Consider the following 19623-nt stretch of genomic DNA (forward strand, 5'->3'; position numbering starts at 1 on the left):
CGGATTTGTAGCACAAACTGCGGGTTCATTAATCAAGAAGATATCTGCCCCCGCACTCCCCTTCTCTTCAAAGCCACTTTTAGTTAGAAGATTCATAGAATTAATCAATCAAAATATCAAAGGGTGATGTCACAAAAATGTTTTTAAACGGTAATAATTGATCTGTTTACTTACAGGTTGGCCTTGGTACCAGCTGGGATTGAACTTCTCTTTCATGTTAAGTCTGAAAGTGGCATTTCGATTCACATCATACATGTTATTATCCACTATACCATGGGATTCTGGATAAAGTCCCTGTAAAACATTAAGGGAAGTGAGTAAAACTGCCAGACTTACAAGCCTTTTGGCTGATGCCTTCGTCGGTGTAATGTCTCTCATAGTTTTACCTCAGAATCCATGGCTAAAACCTATGGAGATTGGATTGTAGAATGTAATACTCACTGTAACAATGCTGTAGTGGTTGGGAAATGTTTTGGAAGGATAAGCGGGTCTCATGTAAGGGGCAGAGGTTCCACATTCTTCTGTAAAAAAAAAAAAAAAAAAAAAAAAAAAATTAATAATAATAATAATAATAATAATAATAATAATAATAATAATAATAATGAAAATGTACTAGTACTCAAATATTTTTGTAAATAGTTGTCCCTCTGGAGTGCACTGAATTATTTAGGGTAGTAGATGGCGCTGTTATGCCATGGTCCCAAATACAGACAACAGTAAATGGGGTAGCACGCAGTGATTACCAGCAATCATCCCACCCCCTCCCCCCCCCGCCCCATATTTGACACACAAATCACAAAAATAACACACAGGTTACTCACCCTGATTCCCTCTCTCAACAAATGATTTCTAGCTGTTTATATGCAGCTATGGCTGGAGCTCAATTTTTCAATTATTCACTCCAGCCACATTCTCACGTGGAGTTGGCAGGGAGAGATTAACTCCTTCCCTGTCAACTCAACACAACCCACGTGCAGGGCCTCTGTCCTGTCACATATCCCCTTAAAACACCAACCCCCTCTTCAAATGTCCATCTTTTCCCATCTGGATTCTTGTGGGTGGGTTGGTCCTGACTCTGGTGGTCTGGGTCTGGTGGAGGTGGTCCCCTCGCCTACGCCTTTGGCCGTTGTGGTCCTGGGTCTTCTGTAAGGGGTGCCTGTTTAACCCCTACTGTGGCCCCTGAGCTTTTGAAAGGGGGCGCTGCCGATGCCGGCAGCAGGGCAGGGTAGTCTGACAGTAGCAATGATGGGTACTCCGGCTGTGGCAATGCTGGCAGCGATGTGGAGCACTCCAGCAGTGGCAACACTGGCAGGGGATGCTGGGCCCTCCAGCAGTGGCAAAGACAGCAGCAGCATGGGGCAGTCTGGCTTTGACAATGCTGACAGCGGTGTGGGGCACTCCAGACGTGGCGATGGTGGTGCTGGGCACACCGGATGTGGAGACAGTGGTGCTGGGTACCCTTTGACGTGGAGACGGTGGTGCTGGGCACTGCGGATGTGCAGGTGCAGGACCCTCCGGATGTGGACTTGCGGCTGGCTTTTGTTATGTTCCCATCAGCAGCAAACGTAGTGTCGGCTGAGGGCTTCTCCTAGTGGCGCTAGAGACAGCAGGGCTTCTTGGGGGGCTGGAGACAGCGGGGCTTCTCCCTGTGGTGCAGGAGACAGTGGGGCTTCTCCCGGAAGAACTGGAGACAATAGGACTTCTTGGGTCACTGGAGACCACTGGGCTTCTTCCAGTGATGCTGGAGACAGTGGGGCTTCTCCCGGTGGCGCTGGAGACAGCGGGGCTTCTCCAGCAAGGGTGACGGCACTGGGCAGTCCGACTGTGGGCACGGCACAGAGGGCTCCGGCAGCGGCAGCACGAACCATGACATTGGGCACACCCACAGTGGCAGCGCATGCCATGGCACACGGTAGCCCGGCAGCGACAGTGCAGCCCATGGAACAGATCTAAGTGACGGCGCAGGCCACAGTGCGGGGCTGTCCGGCAGTGACAGCGCAGGTCACAGGACAGGGCACTCCGACCGAGGCAGCACAGGTCGCAAGATAGGGCACCCCAACCAAGGCAGCGCAGGTCGCAAAACAGGGCACTCCAACTGAGGCAGCGCAGGTCGCAATACAGGGCACTCCAACTGAGGCAGCGCAGGTCGCAATACAGGGCACTCCAGATATGCAGGCTCTGGACCCTCCGGACATGCCTCTGGAGACAGCAACTGCTCCTCCCCTTTCGGCACTGGAAACGGCAATGGCTCTTCCATTTTGGGCACTTGAGCAGGCAGTACCTCATTTGCTCGCCTGAGGGAACGGCAGCTCTTTCCCTTGTTCCTCTTTCGGCCAGGTGGCAACTCCTCTTCACCCAGGCAAGGCACCACCCTGGTCCTCCAGGCTTGCAAGGAGGGTGTCTAAACCATTGCTGCAGATGGGAAGCTCTGGCTTTCGGATAGACAGCTGGTCTTGGGCTTTAAGAAGGAGCCACTCATCCAGGGACTCCATCTCATCCTTCGCGTATGTCATCATAAAGCAAGGGTCTTTGTATGATGCAAGCCCCGCAAATGACAGCCCCTGCAGCTTGCTAACTCCTCTGCTCCAGTTTCTGACACCACATGTGAAAGGATAGCGTCACAGCCTAGGCTGGTGAAATGTCAGGAAGCAGATCCAGAGACAGAATCTGCAGTTTAAAGCGCTGGGACACGCTTTTAATGAACATAAAACAAAGAAACAAGCACAAGGGCCAAAACAAAAGGTTTAAACAAAACCGCACTTGTAGGCTGTGCATTCGCGCTGCTTACATACAATCAACCCAACCCATGTGCAGGACCGCTACCCTGTCACACTGTTGCATGGAAAATACTGTAAATTACAATCATAGTAATTTAAATGTCTGCAAATTTTAAATTGGAGCAACCATAAAACTGTGTGGACTAAACATTTAAAAATATTTGTTTTTCAAATGTTCTATATTTCTTTGCTAATACACATCATTTAAATAAATTCAGCGCCGATGTCCCATAATTCTAGCTTAAAGTTTACTTTTAAGTTGCTTAATTACTATGCAAATTTAAACAGGATATACTGAATTCTATTTGTTTAATTTAGTTTAAATTCTTCCGAATTTGTTTACTTAAGTTAAAATTGGTCACCCAGCATGAGCTTAAGTAATTGTTAGAGCCACTTTCCAGATATGCTGTTTACAGTAACATACTGCAGAATGGTTTATATTATCTCTGCAACGTAACAAAACATTCGCCCTCTCCAAATACCTACAGACCTAAAAACAGATCTGTGCTACATTGTGAATAGAAGTCGTGCTACACTGTGAATAGAGCTTGTGTGTATACACAGCTATGGCCAAAAAATTTGCATCACCCTATAGAATTAACTAATTTTACTTTATAAAGTTGAATGAAACCTGCTGAATAATGTTACATTAACATTTTGCATTACATACAGCTTTCCATATACTTAACGAAAAACTGACAAATTGAAGATTTTGACATGTCAAATTTTAACATGAAATGCAGTACTACTATTATGGCTTCGAGCAGATCTTTGTTAAAGAAAAGATCCAATTTATGTTCATATAGTTTCTTTTTTATTATATCTCAATCCTGCAATTCTAGGTGATGCAAAACTTTTGGCCATAGCTGTACACTGTGTATACTGAAAGGCATAATCCATTTAACCCCTCTTAATTACAGTCCATGACAAGAATTATTTTTCATTATAAAAACATGCCAAGTAAACCAGAAACACAGTAATGAGTAGAAAGTTTATAAAACACCTCTAATGATGTAAACAATAACTTGTTAAAATAGAACCTTATTTAACAAAAAACGAGATTTTAGTATGTGCAAATTACTTTTCTACATTACTTACTTAATTTATGTATTGCTGGCATTAAATGACCCCAGGTTTGCAAGTACTCAGCTCGGAACCCATCCAAGGAAATTAGAATGACAGGTGGCTGTGAAAATCTGTACAAAAGTGTGAAAATGTGTTAGATTTACTTTTATGACACCTAGCATAGCAACTTTTTAAAATTAATCCGATAACAAATAAACAAAGCAGTTTTTTTTTCAGGCTACACCACAGTGGAATACCGTCATACTCAGATTGTCAAGTGGCAATACCAGATTGAGCCAGGAAGTGGATCAACCCACATGTTGGCTCAAAATACATGCAAGATGTGGTCTGTGGCTATGTGGGCAGCGTTGGTGGCTGCCACTTCCCCAAGAATGCCTAGTGCTATTTTTTGGAAAACATATAAAGTCCCTAAAATTAGGCAAACATTACCTGTCCCACCTCAGTTAATGTAGACAAGTGGGTTCCCTGAAAACATACTTTGATGGGAGGCATACTTTGGGGCTGATGTAAGAATAAGGCGTAGTGCAAACAATTGTGGCTGCAAAATCCAAATTGCCTAGCGACCGGGCAAATATTTTGCACTGCAGCCTAAGTAAGCATAAGAGCAATACAAATTACTCAACATGCACAAACAATGAGCTGCAGTCATGATAATAATGGTCACAATGAGCGTCGCCTGTGCATTGAAGTATTTAGCGGCTGCACTTACGTCCCAGAGGTGAGGTGAGTTAGGAGTAAAGAGAATAGTAGGCGCTGTATGAGATTTGTGGAGCACGAAAAGCAAACCAAACAAAAAAATGTGATGAAAAGGTGAATTCCGCTATTAGGTCTAAGATAACGCCTTACCAATGCATCCTCCGGCATCCCAAACAAAGTGACTCTGGGTTTGAATATGCGGGCTCTCTGTCTTGCCCTTCTCCTGCCTGTCCTCAACAAGAGCCAAGTCTCACTGCATCAGGAAGTGTACCACAGCACCCATCCTGAGGGCAATGACAGGTCTCTGAAGGTGTGTGGTTTTATACAGCTCTTAATTCCTCACTTCTACAATGGTTTGCACCTTGTAAGAGTAGGTTTTGTTCTGCAGTGAACTAGGGTGGACATTTTGAAAAGAGCTTTGAAACAGACTTTAAAAAGTTATGTGTAAAAAGTTGTCAGAATGTTAAATTATTATTATTTTTTTTTTATAGGTACGTTATTTAAACAGTTGTAGCAACACGTGGGGATGTATAACGCTATATATTTTGGAACCCACTACTTACTCTTTAATAGGATATGTTAACCGACCATAATGTTTAATGTTCTCATTTCTACTCGTAGTGCATCATATATTTCTAGGGAAAGCACTGTCGACTACGGTTTAATACTTCATACGATTAAGGCACAAGTGACTCTGGAGGTGAATTACCATGTCCAAAGGCTTGGAGTTGGCAAAACACAGTATGCCAAATATATCTGTTGTATTTTTAAAGATGAGTTACACCTACAGTATGCGCACCAATTTGAACAAATGCTGTAAAAAAAACATGAATGAATGGACAAGTATTTTGAGAGCTGCTAACCATGCTAATTTACACTGACTGACACTTTTTCAGCCACCGTCAAACTGAAAAGCTAAAACCTATAATAAACTGCCAATTTTAAAACGCGGTTAGGAGTACAAACCTACGGAGTCCGAGAGGGACACGAGAGAAAAAAATGTATATGTCGTGCAGTATGATATATTATCTCGTGGCCACGGGATAGTAAGTCGTGTGCACAAGATATATATTTTTTTCTCTCATGTCCCCTCCGGGGCTCTGTACTAATAAAAGCTGGATCTCTTATTTTACGAGCCTCTGCAATTTACATCTTCAACATACAGCTATGGCCAAAACGTTTTGCATCACCCTATAGAATTAACTCATTTTGCTTCATAGTCGAATGAAAGCTGCTGAATAATGTTACATTAACATACTCAATTACATTCCTGGATTTGGCTAATGCATATGTTTCAGTGCCACATGAACTTCTTTGGGCAGCATTTGATTTTTTCAGTGTACCGATAACAGTAACAAATTTAGTGAAAGCCTACTTTGGAGATTTGCAATTTTGTTTTTCAACTTCAGAATTCAGCACTACATGGCAATGCCTAGAAGTTGGAATAATGGCAGGATGCACCATTTCTCCACTGGCTTTTACCATGGCAATGGAAGTAATTATTAGGGCATCAAAATGGGTAGTGGGAGGACAGCACTTAGCTTCTGGAACGCGACTACCACCATTTCTAGCACACATGGATGACATGACTACAATAATAGCCTGCACTGATCGGTTATTAGGCAAATTAACCAATAACATCGAAAGGGGACGAATGCAATTCAAGCCCACTAAATCAAGGAGCACCTCTATAAAATTAAAGGTAAAGTAGTGGATAAAAGGTTCTACATTAATGGTGAGGCAATACCAACAGTGTCTGAGAAGCCAGTGAAAAGTCTTGGGAGATGGTACAACAGGGATCAAAAAGACACAGTTTGTGTGGGAGAAGTTAGACAACAAGCAGTGGAAGGGTTGAAGAGCACAGACAGCAGTGCTTTACCGGGCAAACTGAAACTCTGGTGCTTTCAGTTTGGTCTACTGCCAAGGCTGCTGTGGTCACTGTAGACTGTGTATGAGGTTTCTCTGACAACAGTAGAGAAGCTGGAAGCTTTAATCCGTTCATCTGTCAGGAAATGGTTGGGAGTTCCACGCTGCCTCAGCAGAGTGTGACTTTATGGTAATGGAATACTGCAGCTACCAGTCTAACCGGGGAGTTTAAGTGCGCCAAGGTCTGACTGGAAATGACATTAGTAGAGTCACGTGACAAATGCGTAAGGGAGACAGCACCTGTGTTGAAAACTGGAAGAAAGTGGGCGGCAAAGAAAGCTGTGGAAGATGCAAAGGCTGCCCTTCGAATTGGTGATATCATGGGGCAAGTTCAGCATGGAAGAGGGTGTCTTGGTCTCAGTTCAGGTCCTCCTACATGGCACAAAGCAGCCCCAGCTCAACGGAGGAAGCTGGTAGTCAACAAGGTGCAAAAGCAGGAGGAGAGGATGAGGTGTGTAAAAGCCGTTTCCCAGGCCAAGCAGGGAGAATGGATGAGCTGGGAAGACCTATGGACAATGGAACAGAGCAGGATCATTTTCTTCATCAGGTCAACATATGATGTTCTCTAAACCTCCCTCATATCCTTTGTGTTCATCACCTCCAACATTAAGGCACATTTTGACAGGATGTAAGGTGGGTCTTAGCCAAGCATGGTTGACCAGGTGCTGCAATGTTTGGTCTTAGCATTGGAAGACAAGCGTAACATGGCCAATAAGTTGCCACCAGTTCCATCAAAGCATTACACACAAAAGTCAACATTCATCCGTCCAGGAGAGCAACCACCAAGAAAAGGTGTTAAAACCAAGCCTCGCCCAGGACAACTGGAAGATGCTAGAGACTAGAAAATTCTGGCAGATGTTGGTCAACGGCTTATTTTTCCACCTGAGACTGCCACCACTAACCTTCGACCAGATATTGTCTTGTGGTCTGCACGCCTTGTTCACCTGGTAGAGTTAACAGTGCCATGGGAGGATGCTGTGGATGAGGCGTATGACAGGAAGAAACTGCAGTATGCTCAACTAGCTACTGAAGCGGAACAGCGAGGATGGAGATTCGGGTTTACCCAGTGGAGGTGGGTTGTCGAGGATTTGTGGCACACTCTACAACCCGGTTTCTCAGGAGACATTGGGTTCAGTGGCCAAGAGTTGCGTCACACAGTGAAGAACTTATCTGAAGCAGCAGAAAGGAGCAGCAACTGGCTGTGGTTGAGACAGAAAGATTCTGGCTGGGGATCTCAAGCACAATAGAAAGAAAGCAACGCTGATGTACAGGTAAGTAAGCTGGGCTGAGTTGAGTGGGGGACGGACGGGGGAAATGCTGGGATGCCAGAATCACTGTGGAGCCCTCTTGAGGTGTCGACGAAACATCGAGGATGGAAGGTGCCCACTTGAAGAGCCCCAGAGATGTACCCTACTTAGCTCAAGCCAGATGGTTGTTATGCTGACGCGCTGGGGAGACTGCACTGTGGTTGATCCCCGGAGCCAGCAGCGCAGCCGTTGTGTGTGCCGATGCGCTGGGGAGGCAAAATAAGCTGATCCCTGGAGCCAGCATTACACCAGCCATCAACACGAGGCAGAAGGATATCTACATCATCAGATGGAAAAAAATGCAAATGGATGGAGACGCAGATGGATCACATTAGTTTACTGTAAAGCTATGTCTTAGCTGGTGCTTATCTTGGCGAGAGCCGAGTTCAAACCAGTATGAAGTTTTAACATCTACTCTCATGTAATGGAAATCGTCATCACCGCTTTGTAGTTTTCCATATACTCAATGAAAAACTGACAAATTGAAAAATATGACATTTCAAAATCTAACATGAAATACTGTACTACTATTATGGCTTCCAGTACACTTTTGCAATATCATTGTGTAGTTTCTTTGATTGTATGATGTGAAATAAAATATCTAATTTATGTTCATATAAGTCCATCATTAAGAAGTGGAAGATGCATCATACCACCCAGACACTACCCAGATCAGGTCGCCCTCCTAAACTGAGCAGCCGGGCAAGGAGGAAACTGGTTCGGGATGTCACTCTGAAGCCAACAATGATCTTGAGAGATCTGCAAAGTTCTGTGTCTGAGATGGGAGTCAGTGTTCACACATCAACAATAAGCCGGTCCCTACACAAAGCTGGCCTGTATGGACAGGTGGCAAAAAAGAAGCTCAAAAAGTCTCATCTTAAAGCACGTATGGAGTTTGTGAACAAGCATGTAGATGTTGCCAGACGAGACAAAAATTGAACTTTTCGGTCAAAATTCCATGCATTACGTCTGGCACAAGCCCAACACTGTTGGTCTATTGTTTAAAATGTTATCAAAATTACACCTATTTTGTATATTTATTTTTCATCTAATCATTACTTTACAGTTGTAAGCAATTATACATTATTTTAAAAGTTGTGTAAGATCAGTAAAATATTGTAGTGAAATGTACTGATCCGTTGTATGTAATCCTGGTAACTAGGAAACCCCAAGAGTCAGAAATCCAATGGGAAAGCTTTAGCACATATATTCTGCAATAAGAAGCTATATTAAACATATACATATTACCCTGCTGGGCACTGGGGTGTATCAATATCCTCACAGTCTTCCTCCACCCAGCTTTTCTCACCTTCAAAAAAAAAAAAAAGATTAAACAAAAAGACACCTATAAATTTCAAATGTTTCATGTTCATGTAAGACTTCAGTTACAGAATTCTGGAAAAGCTTTTAATTTGAACATTCATAAATTTCTTTGGCAATCCACATACAAAGCAATGATAATATCCCACGTTATACAAAAACTGAAAAATAGGTTTGATATTTCTGATTAGCTATTTTACAACCAGGACACACTAACAGTCTAATGTACTTGCTTCTAACTGCATAATTTTAGAACTCTCAAAACTTGAAAAGATCTCAAGGGCATTATTGTACATTATATGGCATGTCCCCATTGGAACCAACTACACTTGTAATTTCTCGGAGTGCAGATCTCACATTTAGAATGTCACTGGCAAAGCATTTTAAATGTTTCAACCATTTAAAAGTTAAAAACAGATAACATTCATTAACATTAGGTTTGTGTCTGTTTTTTATTTAGATTTAATGGCTTACAATAGGCTTAGAAGTGTATGGTGGCTGCCTTTCATTAAATTGAGTGTTCTTTCTCTTGTGCTCTTTGTATGACAGACTCGACAAAGCAAACAAGGTGTGAGAAATACACTCTCAGCTTGATTAGAGGTAGTCACCAAACACTTACAAAACATACAATGTAACCCGGCAACACTGAACTGTCTCATTGATTATGTAGCCGTTAGCTTTCGTATCAAGCTCAGTAGGGTACTATTCCATATAGACCCATTATAATCAGGTTTGTTGTGTCTGTACCCACTTGTTTGTTGCCTCATTAGTTAATCTATGCAAGTGATGACTGGAATGAACTCGGCATGTTTATATTTGTAATATTTTGCAAGTGTTGTATGTGGAATTGGTGACCGCAGCTCAATTGTGTCCAGTTGTAATATGGGAACAGCATGCTGCAGCTCCCATGCTCAGTGTCAGTGAAGTCCTGATCTGACAGCATGCTGCAGCTCCCATGCTCAGTGTTAGTGAAGTCCTGATCTGACAGCATGCTGCAGCTCCCATGCTCAGTGTTAGTGAAGTCCTGATCTGACAGCATGCTGCAGCTCCCATGCTCAGTGTTAGTGAAGTCCTGATCTGACAGCATGCTGCAGCCCCCATGCTCAGTGTTAGTGAAGTCCTGATCTGACAGCATGCTGCAGCCCCCATGCTCAGTGTTAGTGAAGTCCTGATCTGACAGCATGCTGCAGCTCCCATGCTCAGTGTTAGTGAAGTCCTGATCTGACAGCATGCTGCAGCTCCCATGCTCAGTGTTAGTGACTCCTGATCTGACAGCATGCTGCAGCTCCCATGCTCAGTGTTAGTGAAGTCTGATCTGACAGCATGTAACACACACACAGCGCTTATGATTTACATACTGTTTATGCTTCAGTAAAAAAAAAAAGTTTACATTGCAGTGAGTTCGTTCTGCTATATTTACAATATCTACAGCAAGCGCATTGTGCTAAGTTTCTAGGGCATTGTGTTAATGGCACATGTGCGACACACACACCTGAACTGCATTTTTAGTTGTTGCTGTTCTTGTTCTACATTTCTTACATGCAGCTGTTCATTTTAAGCTACTTTTTTACACAACAGATCTCACACATTTTGCAAGAAACTGGGGTTTGGTAGGGGAGACCGGGGTTGGTTGTCACTGTGCTCATAACTATGAAACTAGATGGCGCAGACAGGTGATACTAACACTGAAATGCGTATTCTATTGTCTGGAACTCAAATCATCTTATAACTTGAGGTCAATTCCATCTAACATAAAGGGTCAACATTTCAAATAGATATAGGTCTATATTTTTTTTATGTTCACATAAAAAGTAAAAATACAACTTTCTGTCATTGTACACAGTATGTTATTTAAATAAATAAATAAATAAATAAATAAATAAATAAATAAAATAATAATATGTTGCATTACTGTCTACTGTAAAAACAAGAACATACTTTGTGACCACCAACCCCAGTATGGGGCAGGTTGTCACAGGTGACCGGCGCATTTTCAACCATCTAAATATCATATTTGGAATAAAGTGATGCTGGGGAGCTTCCGAGTGGCGGATCCAGGAAAGGCGCTCCGCGTGGAGTGCAGGATGCGCTCTATAGTCTGGACGTCGCGAGTTCGAGTCCAGGCTGTTCCTTTGCCGACCGAGGACGGAAGCATGGTGAGTCCGCAGTGTGAAAAAAGCGGTCGGCTGATGGCACACACTTTGGAGGACAGCGTGTGTTCATCTTCGCCCTCCCGAGTCAGCGCAGGGGTGGTAGCGGTGAGCTGAACATAATAAAACAATTAGCCATTCCAAATTGGGAGAAAATAATAAAAAATAATTGGCAACAACTACATTTATTAAAAAAATAAATAAATAAATAAATAAAGTGATGCTGAAATAAAAAACATCAATTTGTACGTGCTTTTAAAAAGAGATGCAGCATTTTTGTGAGTAACCCCTAAAAAACACCTGTCAAAATGTTTTTTTGTTGTTGCATTTGTAACCATTTTAGTCACAGTCTGGAGCCCTGCATCATAATTTCTAACTTCTCTGTGATTCAGTGGTACAAACAGATACAGATACATTACGATGGTGCGATTGAGGAAGCATTGTGTTTTGAGGAATCGTATTGTCATACAGAACTGTCAGTGTGTACCAGTGGCAAGCCTGTCGCGTACCACAGGTTGAAAACCACTGGTTTAGATAATGGGCCTTTATTATGAAACATTACCACTAAAGAGAATTCATGCATATACTGGTACAATACTGTGCAATGGGAGCTATGAACGTAGCGAAACTGCTGCGGGTGGACACCACAAATCCCCGGGCTTTGATGTGAAGGCATCCCCGGGCGGTGACATGCAGGCATCCCCGGGCGTTGCAGGTTTTGCAGCCCTAGGCGGTGCAGGGCTGGTGTGGACCCTCGGAAGGGGACGGCAGCAGCGGACCCGCGCGCGGGATGTAACTCGAGCTCCTCTGGTGATGGAGGCGGAAGAAGCGGGTAATCTTCCTCTGGCAGTGGAGGCAGGAGCAGCAGGTAGTCTCCCTCTGGCGGTGGAGAAAGGAACAGCAGGTAGCCCCTTCTAGCGGTGGAGGCGACAGCAGCAGGTAGTCTCCCTCTAGCGGTGGAAGCGGTGCGGCTCTCCCTCAGTCACTGGAGACTGGTGCGGCTCTCTCTCGGTCACTGGAGACTTGGGCTTCCCCCTTTTGGGCGCAGGAGACATGGGCTTACCCCTCGTGCTGTGGATGCTCTGGCTCCCCCCTCTTGGGCTGTGGATGCTGGGCCACCCCCCTCTTGGGCTGTGGACCCTCTGACTCGCCCCTTCTGGGCGCTGGACGCTCCAGCTCCCCCTTCTGGGCGCTGGACGCTCGGGCTCCTTCCACTTGGGTGTTGGATGCTCAGGCTCCTCCCACTTGGGCGCTGGACGCTTGGGCTCCCCCGTCATGGGCATTGGACGCTCCGGCTCCTCCCAATTTGAGTCTGTGTCTGTGTCCCAGCTAGCCTCCAGGCAGCTGTCCTCCTCATGCCCAATAGCGCAGGCAGTTTGTGTCTGGGTCATTCTCTCCACTGCTTCCATGAGCCCTGGATACCCTCTGCTGATCCCCTTCAGCTGGAATTCAGGTTTCAGGCTGATGAAATCCAGTAGCATATCCAGATGGCTGTCCTCCAGCAGATGTCTCCCCTCCATTCTCAGCCATAGGGGGGTACTGGGTTCCCTCAGCCACTAGTAGCAATTGTTTTTCCTTTTTTACTTTCTGTATCGTTTTTCCCGTCTGTCTCACATACACGTTCCTCCTCTCGAACATCCAACTCGAACACAGAAACAGTTTATATACCCGTGGCCATCTTCAAATCAACACCCAATTAATTAATTCAATGATGGCCACATTCTGCACGAGAGTTTTAGTTTGCATGGCTGACAGTCAGTTTGTCAACAATCACAGACTGCCGACCACGCATTCGCAAGAGCTGTCTGGCAGAGACGAGCTGCTAACACCGCCTCTGCCAGACCACATTTAAACCACACAATAATAAACACAATACATTCAAAGCATACCAAAACAACACACAAACCATTCTCTTAAATACACAAACAAATTCACCGGTTCTAAAACAAACAAACAAACAAACAATACATTTTAAATCACAATACAATAAACACAACACATTTAATTTACATGCAGGGCTTAGCCCTGTCCCCTCTCATTATGTGCAGGGTTTTTCTTCTGCCCTGCCACACTAGGTCAATGTGCAAATCACTTAAAGTTCATATTTGTTACCTTCTTTCGAACAGCATGATCTCAGTCCAAACACAAGCGCTACAATTATGATCAGCAAACACAGCAGCAGAACCTGCAAGAAAATTAAAAAATGTAAATACATTACCTCTTTTGTACCTGTATGTGTACTACTGATGTGGTTTTCCCAAAGATTGAAGATCTGTACAAAATTATTGAGCTCATTTTAACAAAGAGTTGTAGATCACTTTAAACTAGATAAAGCTTATAAAACATTACATTAATCCTCATCATACACACTTTGCTAAATGTAGTCACAGAGAAGTGATGCAAACAAACTCAGGATATTCCAAAATGATTGCCAATTTGTTTTGGTCAAATGATAAATTAACACAGAGGCAACAGTTTGTTATCTAATATTCCCCAGATACAGCTTCACCGTATTGATCTTTTAAGCTTTTACTCTGTCTTTATGCTTTGCTATTTCTGGCCAAACTAAACGGCCTCAAGAAAACATTTCAAAATAGTGCCAACCCCATAGCAAAGGACCCACCAAAACCTCTTTCCATTGTCCCCTTGGGAATTAAAATGCCAACTGCTGTGTGGAATATACAGCAAATATGGTAACATAAAATAATGGTTACTATGTCTGGGTTCAAAGTATGGTAACCTTAGTAAAAAATAAAGTGGAACATGTGATAAATGCTGTACAATAAATTAACTATATCTTTTAGTACCTTTTTCCTGTAATCACACAATGTACAATATAATTATACATGATTAGTTAATTTAAAAACTTGAAGTGAAATTAGTTTATGGCAGTATTAACCCTGTTAAAAGGTATAGTACAGTATTTTTGCACAGTATTTGTACCATACCTTTCCCATAGTTATGTTATGCATTTACCATATTTTACCCTGGTTTGTCATGTTTACAAATTTGCTTTACCACACTTCACTATTTTTTACAATGCTTATCTATGCTTTACCATGTTTTCACTTTGCAATGCTTTTACTCTGGGAAACTTTTATTAAGCAGACCCCAGCGGACATACATGCAAAATCACCAATCTTGCACTATATTATCTGAGATTTGTTCAAAATAAGTTACCAAGCTTTGAACATCGGACACTTAAAATGTGTAATGTAACTTGAAATGTTTGATATCACTTCCATGTATTTGTTCTTGCAGAGCAATTAACAGTAAGGAATGACTGCCAATCCAATTTTTTTTTTTTTTTATAAATCACAGTAGCCTAAAACATCAAGAGTTACTGTTTGCGACTGACTCATCTACAATAACTTACATTCAGTAACATAAATTAACTTCTGACAAGTTACGGCAATGTATTTTGGCTATGACATTTTTAAACAAGTAATTTTGTTCCAAGTTCATGACCAATTTCCCTGTGGGAACAAAGGCTTAATTCTACTTCTTCAGTTCATTGTAAGCTTGGATGGAAATTTAACTATTGCCCCACATGTCTTGCATGCCTGTGCAGCGAGATACTGTGGATGGACCTGCTGTACCAGGCTGCAGTTAAAGGAACCTCTGGCAGCACTCCAAGACCTGTTCTGCTGTAATAAGCACAACAGCTGGGCAGAATCCAATGCCCTCAAAATGTTTACTGTTGTATACTATAGTAAAAGCACATCACAGTGCTTTTTGTTGTTAGCATTGGCTACTTAAGCAATAAGGCATGACAGGATGTGTGCATATACTTTAAAACCACCACACCTCGGGTGTGTTGCAAGTCATGAGGTGAGTCACACACCCTGAAGTGCCTTATTGCGCTTATAAAATGGGTTAACTTACTAAATTGAAAAAAAAGTTGTCAACTTTTTTTTTTTTTTTTTTTAAATGCATTAATTAAAAAAAAGCAATTTATAGATGTTGAATTGAACATTGCCATTTAAAGTACAGTTGTCCTTATTTGGTTTGTGTACTTCTTGGTTTGTTCATTAAATGTTAATGTAAAATATTACTGGCCATTTTCATCATGACACAGCACAGATGAGTCTGCCTTTAAATCATGGAGAACCTTCCTCGCAATACCTGCGACAGTATCAGGTGACTGTGCTGTTTTCTTTTTTATTTTAAACCAACCTTTGTTATGAGGGGTTTGTGCTACCGCTTTACAGTGGAAAGAAACACGTTATTTGCATCACGGAATACCCGCACTTATCAAACTGACTTTGCAGTTTACAGCTGGACAACAAGGAGAAGTACTGAGCCTGTGTTAGGAAACAATTTAAAACAATGCAGGGCTCAGCAGAAGAGATGATACCATCATGCCTGGACGAATTTATGTGGTGCGGGAGGAACTGTCGAGTTGCATTTATAAATATTCTGCATCAGATCACACAGCTGCGCAGGGGGTGGGACCGGTGACAGCAGGCAGGGCAAGAGATGCAACCAACCAGAGGAGAAGACCGGGCATAGACTGGAGGCAGCAACAACAAAACATCGAGTGCGTTCACGGAGATCATTCTGCGCAGATTCTGTGCAGAATCTGACCAATTTAGCCAATGATCTTCTAAGAATTGGTGAGATTCCGCACAGAATGATCTCCGTGAACGCACCCATCCATTTAACCACCAAAGTCTCTTTCAAGAGCGAACCAAATCTTTTTTTAAAAGCAATACTTACGTTTGCATTATTTCATTATTAATTACTCATTGGTGTCCGATTCAGACTCATTCAATAGCTCATGTACACTTTGGTTTCCCAAAAGTTCAACATCTACATAAATCTCGTCAGTCGTGTTTATTGCAATAAATTCCAAATTGTCTGCCATTTTTATTATTATTCTAGTGGTGTATGGATATCTACCAGTGATTTTAAGTGTAGAATTATTTGTAAGTCATTCCATACAATGGTTATGCACATTATTGTGTGATAGTTTTGTTTTTGTAACTGGATTGACTGAACCGCACTGTAAATGAGATGTGGCAACTATTTGAATAAATTAATTGAAATGAATAAATAAATGTCATCTGTAATTCCAGTATTGATTTCTAACCAGGCTCATTTATTTGTTTATGTTCATACTATATTCAGAATATTGTTCATTAAATTATATGCAGTATTCATTACAATTCTGAGCTAAAAGCTTTGTGAATTGGGCCCAATATAACTACAAACAATTATGTGAACAGGATATTAGCACTAACTTTTATGCACTTTAGAAATTATTGTTGGGCATGGTGGTACAAAACTGCAGTGAAATTACCCAATTTGGCACTGATGTCTGTCTGTTGTTGTGCACTTCTATACAAGTCTCAGATTAGACTTGGCTGGGTCTTCTCTGACATAGTGTTTGTGAGCTGTACAGCATAAACAGGTCAAGAAAACTTCCATACAAGTAATGAACTGCCCGGCATAAATGAAAGGCAAAATGAGCAGACATGGAAAAAACACAATACAAGATACACAGCTTTCAGGATTGACTTAACATTGGGTGTGGTTTATTCAACATTATGTATTAAGCTTATTTTGTTTGGAAATGTTGACATAGCAGTTACTGTAATACACTTATTCACAAGAAAATCCAGATAGTATTTCCTGTGAGATTTTCCAGATCATGCCTGAATTTAACCGACTTGAAAACTTGCTATCCCATACCTTTTTAATAGGGTAAACTCATATAATTGACACTCATTATTGCAGGAGTGGCAATAAAAATGACCTGCCTCAATATAGCTACAGGGTTGTAAATCCGTCAAAAGAAAAGGTTTGGTGGTAACAATAGCAGTTTTGTATTCTTTGTCCCCTCAACAAAATGAAGAGTCTGTTTTGTGGTCTACTAACCATGACACCTGCTTACTTATTTTTAGGCAATGTTCTTATAGATACTAGATCTTAATGATACTCCCGAGACAAAGCCAAAAGGTCTTCCATAACTGTGCAACCTCAACCATAGCATCTGCACAAAGTATAGTTTCAATCGAGTCGAAAGGACCTCCGCTATTGCCAAGGCTGTTTATTTATTTAACTTCCCAAACATACTTCACTCTCACATCTGCAATGTAGACCTACTTCTCTTTCTAAATCAGAACACCTGCTACTTTCTTCTATAAAATCAGCCTAGCTAAATGAAGCTATCATTTGAAATAAAAGCCAGCATTCAATGCTTATTTAAAAGCCATCAATAATACTAAGTTTGTAAGTACAGCATGATAAATGGTGGGGGGGGGAAGCATATGGAAGTTATCAGTGAAATTACTTGAATTGCCACATTAAATACTGTATGTACATTTACAGTATTAACAATGGCAAATCATGTGGTGTGACTGAATCAAATAAAAAAAACATCTGAAACCAAATTGACCTTAGTGTTGCAAAATATTCTCTGCCTTACATGTTACAGAGTAAGTAGTGGGGTTCTGAAAAATATAGTGTTACACGTGTTGCTGCCGCTGTTTAAATAAGATACCTGTAATTTTTATTTGCATGGTTAACATCCACACAACCTTTTACACTTAAAACTTTAAAGTCTGATTAAAAGCTCTTTTCAAAACGTCTGCTCTGGTGCACTCTCTAAGGTACTCTTACCAGTTCTGCTTTTGGATTAAATTGAATGTTATAAGCCTTCTTGTGGAAAGGGTAGTATTAATCAGAAAGCAAAGATGTAGTGCCATATAGAGTAGTTTGTACATATTTAAAATGTAATATTTTGTGACAATTGTAAGTCGCCCTGGATAAGGCTGTCTGCTAAGAAATAAATAAGGTTAATTTCCCTCGCATTCTTGAAGTGAACAACATCCTGCCTTTCCTTTTCACGGTTTCTAAATAGTTTCACAGCGCCTATGTGACAATCATCTCAAGACCACTTTGCTTGGAGCAAACATAAAAGAGATGAACCCATGCAAAGCACTCGTATATTAAGTTCCTGGGAAGAGTGCCTTAAATTCACAGAGTTTTACAATTTGAAAGGCTCTGCAATTTAAAAGGTATTTTGCTTACACAGTCTAAATGACACGACTGCATGTTAAAAGAAAAACAGGGTTTTATTTGTATTTTTATGATTAAAATTCGTAGTACATATAGTCAGGTCAGATATCAGGACTGCTCAGCCCCTGACCAACACCTCAAGACACACCTGTTCAGACAGCATCTGTAAACCTCACAACCCTCGACAACCCACCCCGTGCTCTTGCTTTTGCTAAAAAATAGATGCATCAGAAAGCTGAACCAGCCTCCCCAAATAGTATGTTTTGTTTTCTGTTTTCTACTTACCACGCTGAGTATTTTGCATTTATTTGACACTTTTTTGCCGCTGTTAGGGGGTTTGTCCAGGTCTCCGATTTTCACAGTATCCAGCATTGGTATAGAAGCCGGTCCTTCAGCTGGGTGTCCGTCGCTTTTCTTTCTTTCCGCTTCCATTTCTGTCATGTTTTTACCGTCTTCGGAAATATGCAAAAATTAGAACTGGGGTCTTTTTGTTTTATAGGTCGCAAACTGGAACCGCCTCCACTCGATTTAAAGGCATTAGGGAAACGCCGGCACATAAGATCGTTTGATATGAATGTGCAGGCTCTCTTATTTAATTGCCGTTCTGCAAGCGTGTGGAATGTTAGCAAAACGAAAGTGCGTGTTAAAATAAGTACTGGAACTAGGGTAAACGAGCAGGGCAGATTGGCTGGCTATTTAAAATAGCCCTACTGTACCCGGCTGTTAAACGGCCTGTGGTTGTATCAACCAGTACAGACTTTGATATCTGGCAATCCCTATGGGAGTTTGTAAACAACGAATCCTTTGATGTGTTAGTTGGGAGACTGTGGGTGGAGTTAAGCTTATAACTTTTTCTTTTTGTCTTGAGTCTGGGGTGTGTGTGTGTGTCAGTCTCCCGGAAGTCTTATGTGCTGCTCTTGGGGAGAAAGCGTGCACGTTTTGGTGTTAGGCTATGACTAGGGGTGGTGTTTGGGGGGGATTTATATAATAAAATATTGTGCTACCATAAATTTGCGCAACCAGGTGCTAACTAGATTACCATGCTAATGCCTACTCTCATTGACCACGAATAGTGGAGACTATTGTAGCGTGGTTTGTTTATTGTTTTTTCTCTTTGGTGTGAATCCCCATTATTATTATTACTATTCCTATGGGTGTTATTTTTATTATAAGTATTACTAGAACTTGTTTGAGCCTTTGCAGTGTAATATTTATTTGTTTTACAGAGCACAAATTGTTTGGTAGTTAATAACCACTGGTGTTGCCACTACTATTCTGGTCCAATAAGTTGTTTGCCTGGTGATACTTATTAGCATTGAATTTTGTTTATAATTACCT

At 41.8% G+C, this 19623-nt stretch overlaps 1 protein-coding gene across 1 annotated transcript in view; it reads right to left on the bottom strand.

Moving 5' to 3' along the window:
* Nucleotides 1-19138, bottom strand: part of LOC117403254 (ectonucleotide pyrophosphatase/phosphodiesterase family member 3-like) — a 46185-nt gene extending 27047 nt beyond the window's left edge. The window contains exons 1-6 of the mRNA XM_034005270.3: nt 18571-19138; nt 13375-13447; nt 9041-9101; nt 3876-3973; nt 442-521; nt 175-294 (exon numbers count right to left, since the gene is read on the bottom strand). Coding sequence (XP_033861161.1) covers nt 175-294; nt 442-521; nt 3876-3973; nt 9041-9101; nt 13375-13447; nt 18571-18726 — 588 coding nt within the window. The 5' untranslated portion in view covers nt 18727-19138. The remainder of the gene's footprint in view (nt 1-174; nt 295-441; nt 522-3875; nt 3974-9040; nt 9102-13374; nt 13448-18570) is intronic.
* Nucleotides 19139-19623: the final 485 nt, after the last annotated feature.

This window comes from Acipenser ruthenus, chromosome 5 (assembly GCF_902713425.1).
Source record: "Acipenser ruthenus chromosome 5, fAciRut3.2 maternal haplotype, whole genome shotgun sequence".
In the NCBI taxonomy this organism is placed as follows: Eukaryota; Metazoa; Chordata; class Actinopteri; order Acipenseriformes; family Acipenseridae; genus Acipenser; species Acipenser ruthenus.